Source organism: Oncorhynchus nerka, linkage group LG22 (genome assembly GCF_034236695.1).
Source record: "Oncorhynchus nerka isolate Pitt River linkage group LG22, Oner_Uvic_2.0, whole genome shotgun sequence".
Taxonomy (NCBI): domain Eukaryota; kingdom Metazoa; phylum Chordata; class Actinopteri; order Salmoniformes; family Salmonidae; genus Oncorhynchus; species Oncorhynchus nerka.
In genome coordinates, this window is record NC_088417.1 from 60,405,072 (window position 1) to 60,430,202 (window position 25,131).

The 25,131-nt window shown below is 43.6% G+C and overlaps 1 protein-coding gene across 1 annotated transcript in view; it reads left to right on the forward strand.

Moving 5' to 3' along the window:
• LOC115105423 (rho GTPase-activating protein 32-like) overlaps positions 1-25,131 on the forward strand; it is a 225,765-nt gene that overhangs the window by 112,721 nt on the left and 87,913 nt on the right. The window contains 1 exon segment of the mRNA XM_029627457.2: positions 7,629-7,713. Within this exon segment, the coding sequence (XP_029483317.2) occupies positions 7,629-7,713 (85 nt within the window).

Below are 25,131 nucleotides of genomic sequence, written 5' to 3' on the forward strand. Positions count from 1 at the left end.
CACATAGCCTACATCGTTGTCACCATATTAGCTAAAGTAACGTCATAGTCAACATAGCTAATATAACTAACGTGTTAGTAAACCTGCTACAATCATGCAGTAATGTTTGTGTACAGTAAACAGTTACACCGGCGGGTCCCGGTGGCAATAAATGAATAAAACCAAAGCTTATCTTGACTTGGAAGAGTTCCTGTGTTGGGTTGGAAGTCATAGCCAGCTAGCTAACATAGCATCCCTCTGGTTGAGAAGGGTGTTTCAGTTGGCTAAACTAGCTAGCTGCATTTGCTAGCTAAGTAAGAGAAAGTGAAAAAAATTACTCTATTTCTCTCTTGCTTCTCCTTCATTTTGGAATAAATGAATTTGTTCAAAACTGTTCAACTATTGTCTATCTCTCTTTTGAGTCAACTACTCAACACATTTTACACTGCAGTGCTAGCAAGCTTGTAGCTTATGCTTTCAGTACTAGATTCATTCTCTGATCCTTTGATTGGGTGGACAACATGTCAGTTCATGCTGCAAGAGCTCTGATAGGCTGGAGGACGTCCTCCGGAAGTTGTCATAATTACTTTGTAAGTCTATGGAAGGGGGTGAGAACCATGAGCATACTAGGTTTTGTGTTGAAGTCATTGTACCCAGAGGAGGACAGAAGTTAGCTGTCCTCAGACTACACCATGGTGCTACCCTACAACAGAGTGCTGTTGAGGCTACTGTGGACCTTCTTTGCAAAATAGTGTTTTAATCAGTTATTTGGATACGTGATTATATTAATATAGTTTTAGCTAAAAATGATTACTTTAAATGTTTTGGGCCTCCACCGTACTGTGTATATATGTATTTATATTCTAGAGTTGTTCTGATATTGCTCATTCTCATGTCTTCATTTCTTGTTCTTTAAAAAAAAAATGTTTTGGATTGTGTATGTATTTTGTTTTGCTAGATATTGCTGCATTGTTGGCGCTAGAAACATAAGCATTTCGCTGCACCTGCGATAACATCTGCGAAACTGTGTGCGTGACCAATACATTTTTATTTGATTTCATCTCTACCTCTCACTCTCGTTATGTCTCTCAGACCTGGCCCTTTCTCTCCCTCACTCGCTTAAATTTTTCAGTTTCTATCTAGTTTTGCCCTCTTCCACCACCCTCCTCTCTTGTACCATCTGTTTTCTTCTTCTCCATCCCCCCACCTAGGGCTGTGGTGGTCATAATATTTTGCTAGCCTGTATGAAGAAAATGTATTCCAGAAGAACAGAATATGAGTTGGCCAACTGTAGGCCTATGGTATCAAATACATTTTTATTTGTCACATGCGCCGAATACAGGTGTAGACCTTACAGTGAACTGCTTACTTACAAGCCCTTAACCAACAATGCAGGTTTAAGAAAATACCTATATAAAAAGAGAAAGATAAGAGATAAGAATAACAAATAATTAAAGAGCAGCAGTAAATGACAATGGTGGGGCTATATACCGGTGTTGAGGTAATATGTGCATGTAGGTAGAGTTATTAAAGTGACTATGCATAGATAATAATAGAGTATCAGCCGTGTTCCAGAAGGGGAGGGGGGGGGGGCAATGCAAATAGTCTGGGTGGCCATTTGATTAGCTGTTCAGAAGTCTTATGGCTTGGGGGTAGAATATATTTAGAAGCCTCTTGGGAAAATTCTTATATTAAGCAAAATAGACATCACATTACATTTTTTTTGTACAATTTTACAGATAGCCAGGGGCACACTCCAACACTCATACATAATTTAAAAACAAAGCATTTTTGGTTAGTGAGTCCACCAGATCAGAGGCAGTCGGGATGACCAGGGAGGTTCTCTTGATAAATGTGTGAATTGGACCATGTCCCTGTCCTGTTAAGCATTTAAAATGTAACTAGTACTTTTGGGTATTTGGGAAAATGTATGGAGTAAAATGTACATTATTGTATTTAGGAATGTAGTGGAGGAAAAGTTGTCAAAAATATAACGTAAAGTACAGATATCCCCACAAAAAATGTATGTAGTACTTTAAAGTATTTTGACTAAAGTACTTTACACGACAGCCATTATTAAATGGGCAGGGGAATAAAGACTTGTCACCTGTATGCACTCGAACACCAAATGGAGGTTTAACCACTGGTCTGTTTTGTAGGCTACTTAGGTTTTATAGCAGAGCATGTGCTTTATGAGCAGCAGAGAAATACATATAGGAACACTTACCTCACTCCATGCATCAACCACTGTTTGAGGAGCATGCTCTCGCTGCCTGACTGTTGATATTCCGTCCAAACTCTGTATGCAATGGGCGCTCAACCAAGTGAAATAATTGTTTCTCAACGAGACATACACTATGCAGTGCATTTGGGAAGTATTCAGACCCCTTGACTTTTTCAACATTTTGTTACGTTTACAGCCCTATTCTAAAATGGATTAAATAAAACATGTTCTTGAGCAATCTACACACAATAGCCCATAATGACAACAAAAAAAAGAAATATATTATTTACGTAACAATTCAGACCCTTTGCTTTGAGACTTGAAATTGATCTCAGGTGGACCCAGTTTCCATTGATTATCCTTGATGTTTCTACTACTTGATTGGAGTCCACCTGTGGTAAATTCAATTGATTGGGCATGATTTTGAAAGGTACACACCTGTCTATATAAGGTCCCACAGTTGACAGTGCATGTCAGAGCAAAAACCAAGCCATGAGGTCAAAGGAATGGTCCGTAGAGTTCCGACACAGGATTGTGTCGAGGCACAGATCTGGGGAAGGGTACCAAACCATGTCTGCAGCATTGAAGGTCCCCAAGAACACAATGACCTCCATTCTTAAATCGAGGAAGTTTGGATCCACCAAGACTCTTCCTAGAGCTGGCCACCCAGTCAAATTGAGCAATTGGGTGAGAAGGGGCTTGGCCAGGGAGGTGACTAAGAACACAATGGTCACTCTGACAGAGCTCCATAGTTACTCTGTAGGGATGAGAGAACCTTTCAGAAGGGCAACCATCTCTGTAGCACTCCACCAATCAGGCCTTTATGGTAGAGTAGCCAGACGGAAGCCACTCCTCAGTAAAAGGCACATGACAGCCCGCTTGGAGTTTGCTAAAAGGCACCTAAAGACTATCAGACCATGAGAAACAAGATTCTCTGGTCTGATGAAACCAAGATTGAACTCTTTTGCCTGAATGCAAGCGTTACGTCTGGAGGAAACCTGGCACCATCCCCTACGGTGGAGCATGGTGGCAGCATCATGCTGTGCGGATGTTTTTCAGTGGCAGGGACTGAGAAACTAGTCTGGATATAGGCAAAGATGAACAGAGCAAAGTACAGAGATCCTCGATTTAAAAAATAAATAAAATAAAACCTGCTCCAGAGTGCTCACGACCTCAGATTGGGTCGAAGGTTCACCTTCCAACAGGACAACGACCCTAAGCACACAGCCAAGACAATGCATGTGTGGTTTTGGGGCAAGTCTCTGTACTTGAATGGCCCAGCGAGAGTCCGGACTTGAACCCACATCTCTGGAGAGACCTGAAGTTAGCTGTACATCAACTCCCCCTGTCCAACCCGACAGAGCTTGAGAGGATCTGCAGAGAAGAATGGGAGAAACTCCCCAAATACTGTTCTACCAAGCTTGTAGCGTCATACCCAAGACGACTCGATGCTGTTATCACTGCCAATGGTGTTTCAACAAAGTACTGAGTAAAGTCCCTGAATACTTATATAAATGTGATATTTCAGTTTTTATTTATAATAAATTTGAAAAAATGTCTGTTTTTGCTTTGTCATTATGGGGTATTGTGTATAGATTGAGTAAAAAATCGATTTAATCGATTTTAAAATAAGGCTGTAACGTAACAAAATGTTGAACAAGTCAAGGGGTCTGAATACTTTAGGAAGGCGCTATATATACAAAAGCATGTGGACACTCCTTCAAGTTAGTGGATTCGGCTGTTTCAGCCACACCCACTGCTGACAGGTGTATACAATTTAGCACACACCCATGGAATCTCTATAGACAAACAATGGCAGTAGAATGGCCTTACTGAAGAGCTCAGTAACTTTCAACGTGGCACCCGTTGTAGGATGCCAAGTTTCCAACAAGTCAGTTTGTCACATTTCTACCCCGGTAGGGCTGCCCCGGTCAACTCTAAGTGATGTCATTGTGAAGTGGAAATGTCTGTGATCAACAACGGCTCAGCTCTTAAGTGTTAGACCACACAAGCTCACAGAATGGGACCGCGGATTGCTGAAGCGCGTAGCGCATAAACATGGTCTATCCTCGGTTGCGACACTCGCTACCGAGTTCCAAACTGCCTTTGTAAGCAACGTCAGCACAATAACTTTGTCGGGAGCTTCATGAAATGGGTTTCCATGGCCGAGGAGCTGCACACAAGCCTAAGATCACCATACGCAATGCCAAGTGTTGGTTGGAGTAGTGTAAATCTCGTCGCCTTTGGAAACACTTTCTCTGGAGTGATGAATCACGCTTCACCATCTGGCAGTCCAACGGACGAGAGGAGAAAGGTTCTGGCTGCGCAAAACTGGCGGGAGACGCCGACAGCGCAGGAGAGGAGACAGGCTCTGGCTGCGCTAAACAGGCGGGAGACTCCAACAGCGTAGGAGGGAAGGAAGGCTCTGGCTGTGTAGAACAGGCGAGGCGCACTGAAGGCCTGGTGCGTGGTGCTGGAACTGGTGCTACCGGATCGAGGACACGCACAGGAAGCCTGGTGCGGGGAGCTGCTACCGGAGGACTGGTGTGTGGAGGTGTGGCTTTGGATAGACCGGACCGTGCAGGCGCACTGGCGCTCTTGAGCACGAAGCCTGCCCAAGCTTACCTGGCTCGATGCCCATTCTAGCCCGGCCAATAGGAAGGGCTGGTATGTACCGCACCGGGCTATGCACCCGCACTGGAAACACCGTGCGCTCCATAGCATAACGCGGTGCCTGCCCGGTCTCTCTAGCCCAACGGTGAGCACAGGGAGTTTGTGCAGGTCTCCTACCTGGCATAAACATACTCCCTTCTAGCCCCCCCCAATCATTTTTTTGGGCTGCTTTTCCGGCTTCCAACCGCGTCGCCGTGCTGCCTCCTCATACCTGCGTCTCTCCGCTTTAGCCGCTTCTATTTCTTCCTTGGGACGGCGATATTCTCCAGGCTGAGCCCAGGGTCCTTTACCGTCTAATTCCTCCTCCCATGTCCAAACCTCCAAGTGGTGCAGCCTCTCCCACTGCAACTGCTCTTCACGATTAACAGGGAGAGTAGGCTCAGGTCTGACTCCTGACTCAGCTACTCTCTCTCTGCGCTCTCCCCCGTTACTTTCGGTTTTCGCATTGCGTCGCCATGTTTTCCTCTTTGACTCCATTAGCCTGTAGCCCCCTTCGCACTGCTGAAGCGAATCCCAGGCGGGCTCCTGCACTCTCTCCGGGTCAGCCGCCCACCTGTCGATTTCCTCCCACGTCGTATACTCCATGCCTCTACCGTCCATAACGTCCTCCTTTCGCTGCTTTTCAAGCTGTCGCTGCCAGTTTACACGCTGCTCGGTCGGTGAGTGGTGGGTGTTTCTGTAACGGCGTTCTTCGTTTGTGGAAAGAGAGTCGGACCGAAATGCAGCGTGTTGGTTACTCATGACTTTAATGAATGAAAACGTGGTACATGAAATAACTCATACAATGAAAACAACAAACAGAACGTGAAACCTAAATACAGCCTATCTGGTGAACTACACAGAGACAGGAACAAACACCCACGAAATACCAAGCGAAACTCGGGCTGCCTAAATACGGTTCCCAATCAGAGACAACGAAAGCACCTGACTCTAATTGAGAATCGCCTCAGGCAGCCAAGCCTATACCACACCCCTAATCAGCCGCAATCCCAAATAATACAAACCCCAATACGAAACATAACATATAAACCCATGTCACACCCTGGCCTACCCAAACATATGACAAAAACACAAAATACAATGACCAAGGCGTGACACTGCCCAAATGCAATTGTGCCAACTGTAAAGTGTGGTGGAGGAGGAATAGTGGTCTAGTGCTCTTTTTCATGGTTCGGACTAAGCCTCTTAGTTCTAGTGAAGGGAAATCTTAACACTACAGTGACATTCTAGACGATTCTGTGCTTCCAACTTTGTGGCAACAGTTTGGGGAAGGCTCTCTTCTGTTTCAGCATGACAAAGCCGCCGTGCACAAGGCAAGGTCTGTATAGAAATGGTTTGCAAATCGGTGTGGAAGAACTTAACTGGCCATGGCGCTCTGAGTACAAGACCATTAGGACCAAATGGTAGTTAGCAAGTTGGGTTCTACCAAAGCATGTCCAGAGGGCATAAAAGGAGATGACCGTGACTCAACGGTCATGTGGAAGTATACTGCGGTCATGATTGCCGGTGTGGCAGTAATAGTCATCGCAACAGCCCGTCCCCCACCCCCTTTGCACTCTGACCTCAACCCCATCAAACACTTTTGGGATGAATTGGAATGCTGACTGTGAGCCAGGCCAAATCGCCCAACATCAGTGCCCGACCTCACTAATGCTCTACTTGTTATAGTAGTAAAGGGAGGACCAACTCCGTGTTAGTGCCAATGATTTTGGAATGAGATGTTCGCCGAGCATGTCCACATACTTTTGGTCATGTAGTGTGTTTCACTAAACTGTTGGCATCCCGTTTGCTCGCTCCAGAAAGGAATAAAGGAGAGAGAGGGGAGATGGAAACGCGCATCGTGGTGAGATATTCTGTAGAGTTAAAGGTAAATGTGTCTCCAGACCCAATTACTAATTCAAACAAATACAAATTCACTTTCTGAATGCTAACTGTAAGCCACCCTGCACAGTCAATGAACCAACAGCATCGCCTATGGCTATACGTTCTCTTTCCAAGCTCATGGATAGAAATGCTGACTCGCAGCATAAGGTAACCCAGTCCATCCAGTATCCATAATAATACAATTCACGCTCAACGGCGATTCTTAAAATAAAATAATCATTTGAGAGTACATGCTAGACCAATTATGTACCAATGACATCTTAAATCCTTTTTGTTTTATGTTTTTCAAAATATGCGGTAGGCAATGTATTGTATAATGGCACAATCATCATTTTTATATTTTTGGGGCCTGTTCTCATAAGCCCATACATAATCGCTAATATTCGTATGGCTGTTTTGAATGAATCATCACCTTGGAAAGCGCTGTCTGTTTCATTGTGTTATGTTTTGAAACAACATTCATGTTTTACACTGTTTCAACCCGCTGTTGAACTTCTTTCTTCAAATTGATCATCACAGTGAGGTTAGTTTTAAAGGTATGATAGGACTACAGTTTTGATGAGATTTTTTGTTTGATTGCCTTTGCATTGATGTCAGAGCGGTTAGAGGGACAATAGAGCCCTGGATACCAGTCCATTAGGACCTGATGGTAGTTAGCAAGTTGGGTTCTACCAAAGCATGACCAGAGGGCATAAAAGGAGATGACCGTGACTCAACGGTCATGTGGAATTATACTGAGGTCATGACTGCTATTGTGGCAGTAATAAGGTCATCGTAACAGCCCGTCCTCCACCCCCTTTACACGCTTCATTCTCTGTCAGGCCCTTAGGCCTGGCTTCGTCCTAACCACTGTCTGTCTCTCTTTCAGATTGTCCTTTACCAAAGGCCACTTCCCCAAGCTGGCCGAGTGCGCCCACTTCCACTACGAGAACGTGGACTTTGGCGCCATCCAGGTAAGCAAGCACTTAGCAGGGCACTATGATGCTGCAATGTTGTTCAAAAATGGTGAACCATCTGGTGTGTCAAGGTACCTACCTTGATTGTGATGTATTTATATTACTATGAAAACTGTGGAGTTGTTTTGAGTGGAATATCACTGTATAGCCCAGTGCTAATCTTTGCTGGTGACATAGTTCATGAAGGCATTTTGCCAGTGGTATTGGGTGGTTGTGATTTGCCCATAAATCTTCATAACAATGTTGACAATACTGAAAGAATGGTAGGAGAGCCCTAGCTGTGTGGCTGTATTGAGCATGTTGTGTGTGTCTGTGTGGAATCCTGCTGGACCCCTGTAGCAGAAGAGGCCTCTGGCTCAAGGAGAAATAGAAGGGATGTTAAGTGTAATTAACATGCCTCACCAATGAGCAGCACCAGCTGTTGTTGCTTTCTCCCCTCCCCACCCAAAACATGACATTAACAGGCCTTCCTGTACGCCATGACTCCTATACTGGCTTCCTCTCTCCTTGCCTCCTCTTTTCTTGTCTCCTCTCTCCTTGTCTCCCTTAAAAAGAAATCAACTTTAGCATTGAGGTCATTTTTCTTCCATTGCCTAGTAATGTATTGTAGATTATTTTTAGTGCTAAAGATCTTTATGCTTTTGGGAAACTCACCCCTGATGTGAAAGGACCGGAGAAGTGGAAGCAAATTCCCTGCAAATTCCCCCAGCACTGATGAAGTAGGACAGCTAAGATGTTGTCTCTCCTTTGTCAGCACGTTGTTACAGGCAGACCCTGTGTTAATAGTTGGCTATTTAGCCTATGTTTTCCAGTGGGTTGTACTCTGTCAACCAGGCATTTATCTTTACAAAATCTGATATTGGTTTCTGTTTACTATACTGTATTGCAAAGCTATCCAGCATTCATTCTAAACTGAGATTAGGAGGGAAGCAACCCGAGCGGCAAGTAATACAAATCTCCTAATCCAAGACTTTATATCAGAACGTTTATCTACGTGGCAAAAATCAACACACATTTGCATGGTTAGCATGGTTAGCATGAGAGGCATTTCCCCCAGTCACATCTGCACTGTTTACCCAATGGATATTACATCATAAATCCGCTATACGTAAGGCTTAATTCCCACTTCTGCCGACTCCTTTCTCTACTGAGTGCTTCTCCATATGGTGAAAGGAGAGGTTTATTATCTGAGCCTGGCCCAATGGCTCCCTCCCTGTGCAGACTGAGGAGACACACACACACACACACAGAGAAGGGGCTGCAATGCCACCAGGGAACCCAGAGCTCCACTGTTGTGGTGCTAGAGAGGATTAAGGCTGTCGGATAATGGAACGCTCACATACACACACAGATCATGATGCATTCACACGTCGGCAGGAAAACTAGCGGTTCGGCGAATTTCGCCGGTAACCGAAAGGTTGTTGGTTTGAATCCCCACGCCGACTAGGTGAAAATCTACCAATGTGCCCTTCAGCAAAGCACTTAACCCTAAATACTCCTGTAAGTAGCGCTGGATAAGAGCATCTGCTAAATTATTAAAATGTACAATTATAGACAATAGAGCTGCAAGAACTGTAAGAGGACCAGAACATTCTGAATCCTGTTATGATAATATTTCAGAAGTAGCGTGGAAACTCATCCCCTTGTTTGTGATGAATGTTGATGTAGTTCTTCTCCACGTCCAGTAGAGGTCAGCATTGTCTCAGAATTAACGCAGATAGACTCCAGGAAGATGATGTAGCGTCGTGGTGGGCAGAATCCTGCGTTGACTTTCCACTTTCTCTCCACCAGGAGGCTCCACTAACCAGCACAATCACATTGTGATACGACAAAAATAATTAGCATCATTCTAAATCACCATTGGCTGAAGAACAAGTGTTCCACACTGTTTCCCTGTCCATACAGATCCTATACATTCAGGTCGTGGTGGGCAGAATCCTGCGTTGACTTTCCACTTTCTCTCCACCAGGAGGCTCCACTAACCAGCACAATCACATTGTGATACGACAAAAATAATTAGCATCATTCTAAATCACCATTGGCTGAAGAACAAGTGTTCCACACTGTTTCCCTGTCCATACAGATCCTATACATTCAGTGATTTTATATGCAATCCTATGCTTCTGCCATTCTCAGATGACATGTTGGTTTCCCAGCTGGGTTTCGTCGACTCTATGCTGGCTCTGTTCCTCTGTGGCTGCGTGCTGCATTTCAGCCTGCCTCGTGGTGGTTTTAGGACTGCTTTGTAATTACGGCTCTTTTTTGTATTACTTCCCTGGCCTGCATGTTTTCTGTATTGGTTTCTTCAGGGATGGCCGGTATGCCAATGTTTCCCTGTGGACAGTCGCACTGTCATGTGTAACTGAAGCCTGCTGCCATCTTCACTGTTAGGACAGACAGAAACCCTATGCGAAGACCCGGGGAGAAAAGGCCTTCCTTCCTTCCATTTGTTCTTCACATATCTTGAGGTATCTCTGATCTGAAAATATCTCTGATCTGAAATGAACATGATTTATTCAAAGAAAGAGGGTGCTTTTTATTCACACAGGGCTCTTTGTCCTGTTTTCACCAAAGACCACGCTAGATCAGTGGTTGTTGGAGGAAAGGACAGGGGGAGAGGAAGGAACCTTTTGGAGTGAGGAGAATGATTTGGGAATAGAAGCTTATTGATTGAAAAACTCTGATGTATTGGGAATCATTGAAGACAGGCTGGCTTTTGACAGCAATCTCTTAATTGGTAATGATTCTGTAAAGGCCAGTAAGATAATGCGTTTCCACCCGACAAAGATTTTTTGTAGTTCAGCCAAGAGGGTTTTTGGTCACTGTCTGTGCACATAGACCTGTTTGCCCCTATAGGTACAGCTTGAATGGGATACACTGGTCCCAGTTTCCCCTTTGACTAGAATTTAGACTTGAAGCTCCAGTAGGTTCAAACCAAATAGTTAATCTTTATTCTAACCTAATATCAGACAGTGACTGAGCAGCAGGCTTCATAGAAAGCCAGCCATTTAAATTTCCGCCCATCAATTGGTCTCGTAAGCAGTTTAGTATTGACACTTTCATGTCACCCACAGACAGACATGTCAGCCTCTCTCTGATATTAGGCTACTTAAAGTGGTCCCCGTCTGTTCAGTGGGGGCTTTTATCTCACCTAAATACACTATATACAAAAGTATGTGGACACTCCTTCAAATTAGTGGATTCGGCTACTTCAGCCACAACCATTTCTGACAAGTGTATAAAATCGAGCACACCGCGATGCAATCTCCATAGAGAAACATTGGGAGTATAATGACCTTATTGAAGAGCTCAGTGACTTTTCAACATGGTGCCATCATAGGACGCCACCTTTCCAACAAGTCAGTTCTGACCTACTAGAGCTGCCCCGGTCAACTTGTAAGGGCTGTTATTGTGAAGTGGAAACGTCTAGGAGAAACAACGGCTCATCCCTGAAGTGGTAGGCCACACAAGCTCATAGAACGGGATCGCCCAGATCTTAAGCGTGTAGAGTGTAAAAATTGTCTGTCATTGGTTGCAACACTCACTACTGAGTTCCAAACTGCCTCTGGAAGCAACTTCAGCACAATAACTGTTCTTTTGGAGCTTCATGAGATGGGTTTCCGTGTCCAAGCAGCCGCACACAAGCCTTAGATCACCATAAGCAAAGCCAAGCTTCGGCTGGAGTGGTGTAAATCTTGCCGCCATTGGAAACACGTTCTCTGGAGTGATGAATCACGCTTCACCATCTGGCAGTCCAACAGACCAATCTTAGTTTGGCGGATGTCATTAGAATGCTACCTGCCCTAATGCGTAATGCCAACTGTACATTTTGGTGGAGGAGGAATAATGGTCTGGGGCTGTTTTTCATGGTTTGGGCTAGGCATCCAACGATATTCAAAAGGATTCTGTGCTTTCAACTTTGTGGCAACAGTTTGGGGAAGGATCTTTCCTGTTTCAGTGTGACAATGCCCCCATGCACAAAGCGAAGTCCATACAGACATTTTTGTGGAAGAACTTGACTGGCCTGCACAGAGCCCTGGTCTCAACCCCATCGAACAACATTGGGATGAATTGGAATGCAACAGTAGTAGGCCTGATTACCAACAATGACGAGACCTCCTACATGGAAGAGGTGAGGTCCCTGGGAGTGTGGTTCCAGGAAAATAAATAACGTCAATCAATGTCAACGAAACAAAGGAGTTGATCGTGGACTTCAGGAAACAGCACGCCCCTATCCACATCGACAGGTCCGCCGTGATGGTGGAAAGCTTCAAGATCCTCGGCGTACACATCACTGACAAACTGAAATGGTCCACTCACACAGACAGTGTGGTGAAGGCGCAACAGTGCCTCTTCAATCTCAGGAGGCTGAAGATATTTGGCTTGGCCCCTAAGACCCTCTCAAACTTTTACAGATGCACAATTGAATTACATATTTTGCATTACTCATCTCATATGTATGTACTGTATTCTCTAATATTCTACTGTATCTTAGTCTATGCCGCTCCGACTCTGCTTGTCCAAATATGTATATAATCTTAATTCCATTCCTTTGCTTTAGATTTGTGTATTGTTGTGAAATTGTTAGATATTACTTGTTAGATATTACTGCACTGTTGGAGCTAGAAACACAAGTGTTTAACTACACCCGTAATAACATCTGCTAAACACGTGTATGTGACCAATAAAATTTGATTTGAACGCTGACTGCGAGCCAGGCCTAATCGCCCGACATCCGTGCCCGACCTCACTAATGCTCTTGTGGCTGAATGGAAGCAAGTCCCCTCAGCAACATTCCAACATCTAGTGGAAAGCCTTCCCAGAAGAGTGGAGGCTGTTACAGCAGTTAAGGGGGGACCAACTCCATATTAATGCCCATGGCTTTGGAATGAGATGTTCAATGAGCAGGTGTCCACATACTTTTGGTCATGTAGTGTATTTGGGAGATGGGTTTTTCAGCATCACATTTGAGGGCAGCACACACAAAATACATCTGAGGTTGACAGCTGGCCATTGTAGGTGGCAACTTCAACAACCATTCCTTGTTATTTATTTTACATTTACCCAAATTACATACACACAAAATGAGGAGGAAACTTTACACTTATGTGTGTGGCTGCTGCAGCTGCACACAATGGGGGAATTGTTTAGCTTGGGATCACTCATTATGGAGGCTTACCATTCAGCAGAGGGCCAGTGTTTAACCTGGCAATGGGCTGGGAAACCCCAATGCTCTCGCTCTCTTTCTCACACATGGACACACACACACACACTTTTTGGAATGACAGAGCCACAGAGCTGACGTGTGCACCATGTGCGCACAGATGCATTTACCCAGAACTGCGGTGTGCGTCTGTCTGTCTGCACCAGACCATCTGCTATAAACAGAAGTGTCGTCCCAAAGGCAACATCCCCCCCCACTCACTGACTCAAGGCTCCTCTCCCCTCACACTCTCTCATACAGGACGAGAATGTAGACACCTTACTCTGCAGTCGGCTAGACCCTGCTCCAGCCTGTCTCTCTCTTTCTCCCTCTCTCTCTCCGCCTCTCTACTCCCCACTCAAAGCCAACCAGGTCAGTGGACAGATGATAGCTAAGCCCACAGCCTCCTCTGACTGTCAGACAAATGCCAGGAAAGAACACTTTCACTCCTCCTCCAGCCGCTCTCCTCCTCCAGCCTTACTGTTTATCTGTAACTCTACACTATCCTCTTCCTACTTCAACACATACTGCTGCCGCGGTCATCCCCCTCTTCAAAGGGGGAAAGACTCTAGACCCAAACTGTTACAGACCTATATCTATCCTACCCTGGTTTCTTAGCTGGTCATGGGTGCACCTCAGCCACGGTCAAGGTCCTAAACGATATCATAACCGCCATCGATAAAAGACAATACTGTGCAGCCGTCTTCATCGACCTGGCCAATGCTTTCGACTCTGTCAATCAGCGCATTCTCATCGGCAGACTCAACAGCCTTGGTTTCTCAAATGACTGCCTCGCCTGGTTTACCAACTACTTCTCAGATAGAGTTCAGTGTGTCAAATCGGAGGTCCTGTTGTCCGGACCTCTGGCAGTCTCTATGGGGGTGCCACAGGGTTCAATTCTCAGGCCGACTCTTCCCTAGATCTGTGTCTTGACACAATCCTGTCTCGAAGCTCTACGGACAATTCCTTCAACCTTATGGTTTGGTTTTTGCTCTGACATGCACTGTCAACTGTGGGACCTTATATAGACAGGTGTATGCCTTTCCAAATCAAGTCCAATCAATTCAATATACCACAGGAGGACTCAAATCATGTTGTAGAAACATCTCAAGGATGATCAATGGAAACAGGATGTACCAAAGGTCAATTTCGAATCTCATATCAAAGGGTCTGAATGCTTGTGTAAAGGTATTGTTTTTTATTTTTTAACTTTGCACACATTTCTAAAACCCTGTTTTTGCTTTGTCATTATGGGGTATTGTGTGTAGATTTATGTGGGAACATACTAATTTAATCAATTTTAGAATAAGGCTGTAACATAAAATGTAGAAAAAGTGAAGGGGTCTGTATACTTTCCGAATGAACTATAGGCCTGTATATTTATATAGTCAAGAAACACTGTACAGTTGAAGTACCCTTCCCTTAGCAGTGTAACTAAAGTCATCAGGCACTTTCAAGGGGTACTTTCTAATTATGTGTCTTAAGTAGGCTATACAGGTACCAACACATCCACCACGCTGATCCTCAACACAGGGGCCCCTCAGGGGTTCGTGCTCAGCCCCCTCCTGTACTCCCTGTTCACTCATGACTGCACGGCCAGGCTTGACTCCAACACCATCATTAGATTTGCTGATGAGACAACAGCGGTTGATCTTCGACAATGAGACAGCCGATAGGGAGTTCAGAGACCTGGCCGTGTGGTACCAGGACAACAACCTCTCCCTCAACGTGATTAAGACTAAGGAGATGATTGTGGACTACAGGAAAAAGAGGACCGAGCACTCCCCCATTCTCATCGACGGGGCTACAGTGGAGCAGGTTGAAAGCTTCAAGTTCCTTGGTGTCCATATCACCAACAAACTAACATGGTCCAAACACACCAAGGCAGTTGTGAAGAAGGCACGACAAAACCTATTCCCCCTCAGGAGACTGAAAATATTTAGCATAGGCCCTGAGATCCTCAAAAGGTTCTACAGCTGCACCATCGAGAGCATCCTGGTTGCATCACTGCCTGGTATGGCAACTGCTCAGCCTCCGACCGCAAGGCACTACAGAGGGTAGTGCAAACGGCCCAGTACATCACTGGGGCCAAGCTTCCTACCATCCAGGACCTCTATACCAGGCGGTGTCAGAGGAAGGCCCTAGAAATTGTGAAAGACTCCAGCCACCCTAATCATAGACTGTTCTCTCTGCTACCACACGGCAAGCAGTACCGGAGCGTCAAGTCTAGGTCCAAGAGGCTTCTAAACAGCTCCTACCCTAAGCCATAAGACTCCTGAACATCTAGTCCAATGGCTACCGAGACTATTCACATTTCCCCCCTTCCCCTCTCCACACCACTGACACTCTGTTGTCATCTATGCATAGTCACTTTAATTAACTCGACCTACATGCACATACAACCTCAACTGACCGGTGTCCCCGCACATTTTTTCTGTACTGGCACCCCCCTGTATATATTGTTATTTTTTACTGCTCCTCTTTAATTACTTGTTACTTTTATCCCATATTCATATTTTTTTAACTGGACTGTCGGTTAGAGGCTTTTAAGTAAGCATTTCACTGTAAGGTCTACACCTGTTGTATTCGGTGCATGTGACTAATACAATTTGATTTGATCTCCTATAAGCACATGTTATTGGGCCAAGGTAGACTATAACCATATGCCATATTAATAGAAGGTGTGCATAAAGCTGCCTATTTTCTCTGTTAGGTAGGCCTGGTCTGCAGTAGTGCACTATGTAGGGAATATGGTGCCATTTGGCATGCAGTCTGCTACTATGTGATTTATTGAAGAGGTCTATCTGATGCGCATTTAGTTTAATCAATCTGATATTAGCCATCAATCTTCTTCGTCTCACTCCTTCGCGGCTCAGCGGTCTCTAGCTGGAATCACAGTCCGTCTGTTCCCGGCTGGTCCAGACTCTAGACATACACACACACCTCTGTTTCCCCTCACTATGAGGTAGTTAGGTCCTCTCTCTTTTCTCTTGCTCCAAATCAGTGGCAATGGGACTCTGCTGTTGAATAGTGAGAGCACTCGGGCAAATGAGCAAATAGGCCCATTGGTTTTGTAAGAGTGTGGTCTAGACTCCAAGAGTATGATTTATTCTACCACATGAGCAAAAGGTCCGTATGTATTTAAACACGTATATGCATTCGATACAATTAGGTGGGTTGATCTCTTAGGGGCTGGGATTAAACCAAATATTTCCTTCTATTAATTCATAAATCAGAGCAGAAACATGAAGGAGCGGGGCAGCAGCTATTTCCTACAGAGGCTGCTGTGTGGACCAGATTGTACCGATCGATACATTAACAACATCCCCCACTTCCTATGAATAAATAGCTGACCGACCGCTCAGAAAGGACAGGAGATTTAAGGCTATCCTTTCCCTGCAGCGGTGGTGGATGACAAAACAAGAGAAGAGAAAAAGCAGACGGGAGGGGGAGGACAGAGCGAGACCCATAAACCATGGTTGTCTGAAGAGAGGGCGAAAAAGAGAGGGAGAAGGTTATGAAGAGGGATAGATATTGCCCTTACTTGCCCTTTCTACATACACCCCACACACAGACTCTCCTCTGAATAGAGGTGGGAAAATTCTGACCTGTCTCCACCAGGAAATTTCTGGATATTTTTGAGGTTAAGTTGTGCAGTATTGGTTGGTTGGTTGGTTGGTATGAAGATGTGCTGTGTGAGAACTGTCCCGGAGCGTTCAGGACTCAGGGGGTTTGTAAAAGCCTTAGACTCCAGCTACGATCATCAATCTGTTTGACAGCCCCGAGGCAGAGTTTGCCCCCCCCCCCCATAACGGCATAAGTGTATGCGGTTGAGCACCTTAGAATGGAATGTGTGTGTCGTAATACGTCTTTGCATCTGTGTGTTTCTTCCCGTTTGGTTGATACATAATTTGCCATGTTTAAGCTGGGTGTGTTTGTGTCTTTGTGTTCCTGCAAGTCTTTATCTGTTTTGTGTGTGAATGAGCCTATACGTGAGTGTCCAGATTTGTATACCATTCCTGGCCGGTAAATAAATATGCTGTGACGACGAGTGTGGAGTGTGGTGCCCCGGCTGGTTTAGCTTCTCATGAGAAGGAACTGGTCTTTGAACTGAAGGCATTTGTCCCCACTAGACAATAATACACCCATAACACAATATGCTCACTCCACCCACTCCCTCACTCAGACAAAGCAGAGGTAGCCCCATATACACTCGCCCGGCTTAATTAGGTACATCTAGTACTGGGTCAGACTCCCATTTTCCTCCAGAACAGCCTGAATTATTTGGGACATTCTACAAGGTGTGGGAAACGTTCCACAGGAATGTTGGGCCATGCTGACGCGATGGCATCAGGCAGTTGCTGCAGATTGGACGGCGGTACATTCAGCCCGTTCTATTTATATTTAGAAAGATACTCTTTGGTTGAGGTCTGGGGTCTGCACGGGACACTCAAGTAAACTGAACTCGCTGTCATGTGCCAGGCAATGGTTTTCCACTCCTCAATTGTCCAGTGTTGGTGATCGCGTGCATACTGGAGTTGCTTCTTCTTGTTTTTAGCTGATGGGAGTGGAACACGGTGTGGTCGCCTGCTGCAGGGACCGATGAGTTGTGCGTCCCGAGATGCCATTCTGCACACCACTGTTGTAGCGTTATTTGTCTGTTTGTGGCCCCCCTGTTAGCGTGTACAATTCTTGCCATTCTCCTGCGACCTCTCTCATCAACAAGCTGGTTTCGCCCACAAGACTGCCGCTGACTGGATGTTTTTGGTTTGTGACAACATTCTCGGTGAACCCTAGACACTGTCGTGCGTGTAAAGCCCAGGAGAGCAGCCATTTCTGAGATACTGGATCTGGCGTGCCTGGCACCCACAATCATACCATGCTCGGTCAATAGTTTTTCCCATTCTAACGTTCAATCGAACAGTAACTGAATGCCTCTATGCCCGTCTGCCTGCTTTATATAACAAGCCACAGCCACGTGACACACTGACTGTAGGAGTGATCCATTTTCATTAAATGGGTGTGTACCTAATAAACTGGCCAATGATTGTATAGCGACACACACTGCACAGAAAATGTCATCTCCAATAGGACTTTCACTCCATTGATTGCAGTCGTGATCTAGCCTGCGTATTTCCCTGTAAGAAAGGCTGAGGACCGTGACAAAGGATTAAATAAGGCTTGAAGATGAGATCAGAGATGATGTCACCCACCAATAGATCCCCGATCACATGGTCACCTATTCGGTCTCTTGTCAGTGGATGACGTATTAGTTTGCATCACCCCCGTTATCAGCATGAGACAAAGGGCTTTCCAATACCAAATACTTCTCCGTTGTAGCTATGGGACAAATGGGATAGTGTGTGAAGCGTTTCCTATTGTCTGTTATGAGACTTCAGCATCGTCCCTTTCCCTCTGATGTACAGTATGAGCCTCTGCTCCGACACCCCATTCCCAGTTTCCTTCCATTTCACTAAGACCCCTTCAGTGTTAATCACACTCTTCTCCCGGAGAACTATTGGGTGTGCAGGCTTTTGCTCTAGCCCAGCTCTCTGTGTGTCTGCCTCTCTGTCTGTCTGTGTGTGTGTGCGCTCATTTCTGTGTGTTTATGAGAAAGAAATCCAGGAATGTAAGCTGGAATTGCATTGGCTGGCAGCAGAGGGAGGCCCTAGCTACATGATTTACAGCCTGGGATGTTCACACACTTTTTTTTACATTTCAACACGGCTGCTGTGTCCATGCTAAACTCCCCCCCTACTCTACAGTGCACTTAGCATCACTGCTAGACTTAATCTAAATGGAGGCTACCATCTAGCGATGGGAAAAAATCAATAGTTACTGAGCCTTCAGAATGTATTCACACCCCTTGACTGAATTTTAAATCGATTAAATGTATATTTTTAGTCACTGGCCTACACACGATACCCCATAATATCAAAGTGGAATTGATTTTCAAAACTTTAACAAATTTCTAAAAATTGAAAAGCTGAAATGTCTCGAGTCAATAACTATTCAACTCCTTTGTTATGGCAAGCCAAAATAAGTTCAGTGGTTAAAATCTGCTTAACAAGTCACATAAGTTGCACGGACTCACTCTGTGTGCAGTAATAGTGTTTAACATGATTTTTTAATGACTACCTCTGAACCCCACACATACAATTATCTGTAAGATCCCTCAGTTGAGCATTGAATTTCAAACACAGATTCAACCACGAAGACCAGGGAAGTTTTCCAATGCCACACAAAGAAGGGAATCTATTGGTAGTGTCACGGTTTTCTTGTGGTGAAGGAGAGTCGGACCAAAATGCAGCGTGGTAATTTTGATACATTTTTAATAACCGAATAAACACAAACAATACAAAAACAATAAACGTAACATGAAAACCGAAACAGCCTATGCTGGTGCAAACTAACACAGAGACAGGAACAATCACCCACGAAACACTCAAAGAATATGGCTGCCTAAATATGGTTCCCAATCAGAGACAACGATAAACACCTGCCTCTGATTGAGAACCACTCCAGACAGCCATAGACTATGCTAGAACACCCCACTAAGCCACAATCCCAATACCTACGAAAACCCCAAGACAAAACACACCACATAAATAAACCCAAGTCACACCCTGGCCTGACCAAAATAATAAAGAAAACACAGAATACTAAGACCAGGGCGTGACAGGTAGATGGGTATAAAATCAAAAAGCAGACATTGAATATCCTTTTGAGCATGGTGAAGTTATAATTACACTTTGGATGGTGTATCAATTCACCCAGTCACTACAAGATACAGGTGTCCTTCCTAACTCAGTTGCCGGAGAGGAAGGAAATTGCTCAGGGATTTCAATATAAGGCTAGTAGAGACTTTAAAACAGTTTAATGGCTGTGATAGCCAAAAACTTTTTTGTCTTGTTCCTCCTGAAAGCCCTTACAGTCAAATGCATTCTCTGTCGCCCACACGCACTTTAAACATTTGGATAATAAAGCATTTAAAGGCTGACACTTGTTGATTTTATGCGTTCATGAATTAAATCGCTTTAGGCGACATGTTGCAGTTCGTCTGATGAAGGTGCACATGGGACTATTTATATAATGATTATGAATTTGGAGGGTATACATTTATTACATATTAAAGCATTAGCCCTCTCACTAAAGTTGTCAGTCATAGAAAAGTTATACTTCAATCCAAACTGGTTTTGCAGCACACAGATTCCAGATTGCCTTTAGCCGATCGCTCATCATCTTCAACCATTAGTGAGTCGATGGCTTGAATAGTCTCGCTGGAAATGGAATACCACGGTAGATGCTGTTTTTTTGGTTGATTGCCATAAAGCTGAGTGACTCACTCATTCATGGCTTTGGATCAAAATAAATAAGTACCTACATTCATTCTGATAGTCTTTAATAAAGAAATGTTTTGACTGTCCACCTCATGACGTAAAACAAGGTTAGAGCACTGATTTATGTTTTGGGTCCCAAGGTGCTAAATGTGTGTCTACCTGATAATGAATGGGCGATATAAACCAAAAAGAAACTGATAATTGTGCACAACTTCCAAATTGAATGTCAATTAACTGAATGATGAGTGTGAAGGTAATTGAATTTAGAACAATAGTGTAATTATTGGTATTATGTCCTGCACGCACACCTTTCTACTTGGTCAGAAGAAGCTGTAACTGGACTGTAGCATATTACTTACTAAAACTGTTGTTATACTAAGGTTTTTATTCTAAGAGAAACTAAAATGTTTTAGAATATACAATTATATTCCATAATATTCTTAAAATATATGTTTTGACTGAATATAAGCAGCAAGTGATGTCTGCTAAATGATCAAGTTGATGGGGCATTCATATAGCCTCGGCAGCAACATAAAGCCGAGTGACTCACTCATTCATGTCTTTGGATCAAAATAAGAAAGTACCAACTAGAGGTCGACCAATTAATCGGAATGGCTGATTAATTAAGGCCGATTTCAAGTTTTCATAACAATCGGAAATCGGTATTTTTGGGCGCCGATTTGACTAATATTATTATAAAAAAAAATTTTTTACACCTTACACTTTATTTAATATTTAACTAGGCAAGTCAGTTAAGAACACACTCTTATTTTCAATGACGGCCTAGGAACGGTGGGTTAACTGCCTCGTTCAGGGGCAGAACGACAGATTTTCACCTTGTCAGCTCGGGTGATTCAATCTTGCAACCTTAGAGTTAACTAGTCCAACGCAATAACGACCTGCCTCTCTCTCGTTGTACTCCACAAGGAGACTGCCTGTTACGCGAATGCAGTAAGCCAAGGTAAGTTGCTAGCTAGCATTAAACTTATCTTATAAAAAACAATCAATCATAATCACTAGTTAACTACACATGGTTGATGATATTACTAGATATTATCTAGCATGTCCTGCGTTGCATATAATCTGACTGAGTATACAAGCATCTAAGTATCTGACTGAGCGGTGGTAGGCAGAAGCAGGCGCGTAAACATTCATTCAAACTGCACTTTCAGGCGTTTTGCCAGCGGCTCTTTGTTGTGCGTCAAGCATTGTGCTGTTTATGACTTCACGCCTATCAACTCCCGAGATGAGGCTGGTGTAACCTAAGTGAAATGGCTAGCTAGTTAGCAGGCGCTAATAGCGTTTCAAACGTCACTCGCGCTGAGCCATCTAGTAGTTGTTCCCCTTGCTCTGCATGGGTAACACTGCTTCGATGGTGGCTGTTGTCATTGTGTTGCTGGTTCGAGCCCAGGGAGGAGCAAGGAGAGGGATGGAAGCTATACTTTTACACTGGCAATACTAAAGTGCCTATAAGAACATCCAATAGTCAAAGGTTAATGAAATACAAATAGTATAGAGGGAAATAGTCCTATAATAACTACAACCTAAAACTTCTTACCTGGGAATATTGAAGACTCATGTTAAAAGGAACCACCAGCTTTCATATGCTCATGTTCTGAGCAAGGAACGTTAACCTTAGCTTTCTTACATAGCACATATTGCACTTTTACTTTCTTCTCCAACACTTTGTTTTTGCATTATTTAAACCAAATTGAACATGTTTCATTATTTACTTGATGCTAAATAGATTTTATTGATGTATTATATTAAGTTAAAATAAGTGTTCATTCAGTATTGTTGTAATTGTCATTATTACAAATAAATACATTTAAAAATTGGCCGACTAATCGGTATTGGCTTTTTTGGAGCTCCAATAATCGGTATCGGCGTTGAAAAATCATAATCGGTCGACCTCTAGTACCAACCTTCTTTCTGATAGTCTAGAAGTGAAGAAAAGAAAATTGAAGTGATAATAAAAAGTCACGACTCTACAATTGATCGCTAGTTTTGGTCTCAAATAAGCACGGTCCGTGAAGAGCGTTTAACTAAAATAAGCGGCGAGTCGGGCGGAGAGCGACCTGTTTTAAATTATATGAGCAAAAAATATTCCGTTTTTATTTAGAATGGCAAGCCAGACAAAATAAAAAGGGCCTATTGTCTCACCCCGTGTTCAAGAATGTCCTTTTTCCCTTTATTGAGATTACAACCGCTCACGTTCGGTTATTTGAAAATGGTTCCAGTCTGAGAATGAGAATGGTAAATTACTGTAATTAATACACTAGTTCAATATTTGGGACACAAAAGAAACCATTGATCCACCCGTTATGGGCTATTAGCAGGAAGAAAGACTCTTGCCAAGAAGGGGGGTAAAAGGGGAATTGTATCGTCAATTTCTCAAGCCAAAACGCCTGGATGACCTTCACCAGTTCATCTTTGCTTGTACTGTAGGCTTGGCAGAGTTACGGATGAATGTTTTCAGCTGATGCCAAACAAGTTTGATCGGGTTTAAATCCAGAGACCTACATGTAGAGATTAAACAAACATGTTTAGATATACTATAGGCCTACCGTAGGTGTTGTAGGTCTTTCATATATTTATTTTTATCTAATCTTTTATATTACTCCATAAAGGTCTATTTAACCTGCTGGCGTCTTGACCCAGTTTATGCCCTCATTTGCAATGCAAACCCAGGCGGCAGTGTGTTTTGGTCCAAGCAGACCCTATTCCGGCTTACAGACAGTTTTCATCAAGCCAGCTTCTTTCTATGGTGCTTACCCATTCCAGGGTTAGGACTGTAACCACCATAGGACTTGAAAATGAGCCGGAGCTGAGAGGATCACCAAAAGTAAAGGTATTTGTATAGCCTATCAATGTGTAGGCATACTGTGCAATAAAATCAATAATTGTGTACTAAAAATGTGAATGTTTTTGCAGAGCATACAACCATGTCGACAATCATCTGTGGAGATCAGTGTACAACGTGTTGGACAAAAAAATAAATATATATATTGGTCATGGCTCCCGAGTGGCGCAGAGGTCTATGGCACTGCGTCTCCGTGCAAGAGGCATCACTGCAGTCCCTGGTACGAAATCAGGCTGTATCACATCCGGCTGTGATTGAGAGTCCCATAGGACAGCGCACAATTGGCCCAGCGTCATCTGGGTTTTGCCAGTGTAGGCCGTCATTGTAAATAAGAATTTGTTCTTAACTGACTTGCCTAGTTAAATAAATATGTATGTATATGTCTTACAGAGCCTTTCCATAAGTCCACTCAAGTTTCTTCAACGGTTTTCTGACTGTGATTAGAGCGATGTTGTGCTGTGATGCCAGAAGATTCCAGACTGCATTTGCCGACAGTGAATGTTCCTGAGTGGCCGAGTTAAAGTTTTGACTTAAATCTATGGCAAGATCTGAAAATGGTTGTCTAGCAATGATCAACAACCAATTTGACAGAGCTTGAAGAATTTTGAAAAGGATAATGGGCAAACATTGCACAATCCAGGTGTGGAAGGCTCTTAGAGACTTACCCAGCTGTAAACACTGCCAAAGGTGCTTTTACAAAGTATTGATTCAGGGGTGTGAATACTTATGTAAATAAGATATGACTATTTCATGTTCAATAAATTTGCACAGCAAAAACAAAACATGTTTATAAGGGATATTGTGTGTAGATGGGTGAGAAAATCTTATCTATTTTATCCATTTTGAATTTGGGCTGTAACACCACAAAATGTGGAATAAGTGAAGGGGTATGAATACTTTTTGAAGGCTCTGTACCTATGGGGATATTATTTTTGATAATATTTTTTGCACTAGTTGGCTGTACCTGCACAAACGGCAGTATTTTTCCTTCATAGCTTGTTTTCCATCGTCTTTTTAAAAGGGGAGCCAATTTGTTTTCAGCACTTATTTCCATGACTTCAAAACTTGCTTTCTCATGGCTCTTTTTTGTCCCTCTGTAGCAGATATAGATATATATATATATATATATATATATATATATATTATTGAGCAATATGTTTGGACAATGAAATCGCAAAATCTCAGTATTGAATCGCAATATATAGAATCGTGAGAATTACAATATGTATTGCAATTCTCACGATTCTATATATTGTCACTGGCAATTCCCAACCTACTACCTTCCCCACACTGCACAGTACATGTACCTTAGCATTGCTTCTAGTCTTAAGCTAACGTACCTCTCCCCTTTCGTCTTCAATTTTCTTTCCATCAGAACTCTACCTCTCCCTCTGCTCTGCCTAGGGGGCCTCCGGCAGTGAAAGCCTGGAACGTGGGAAATCCAAACTGCTGAGTTGGCTTTGGGGGTGAAAGGGTTCATTCTGGGAGTGCTCCAACAATGACTTTACCGCTGAAGACTCCCTGAATTACACTTTTGACTCTTTTTTTCTGCCTCTTGTAAGGAAGAAAATGCTTGTTTTGGTTCATGGAACTAGCTTCATTGTTTCTTGTATTATCCTGACTATCAAATGTCTAACGTTCTGTACATTTCAAAAGTAGCCTGGCTGGGCTCCAGAGAGAGATTGAATCGTCGCAAAAGCTTCACTAGAAATGAAACCATAGTTTAAGTTTAGCAGTTTGTGTTGTTCAACCAACAACATGATGCTGTAGTTAGCGTTGTACTGTGTGACTACTTGGAAACACTAGAAATGGGGCTATGCAATAAAGTCAGCATAGCAGCATGTTGCTGAAGAGTTCCCTGAATTACAGGGCCATGGACCATATTGACAAGAGATGCAAGTACATTTTTAGCCCCAGTGAGTGCTTGCCTGCCTGACCGCCTGCCTGACCGCCTGCCCTGTAAGCTACTCTCAGTGATGTCACAACAGCAGAGACAGCTCCAGTGTTTG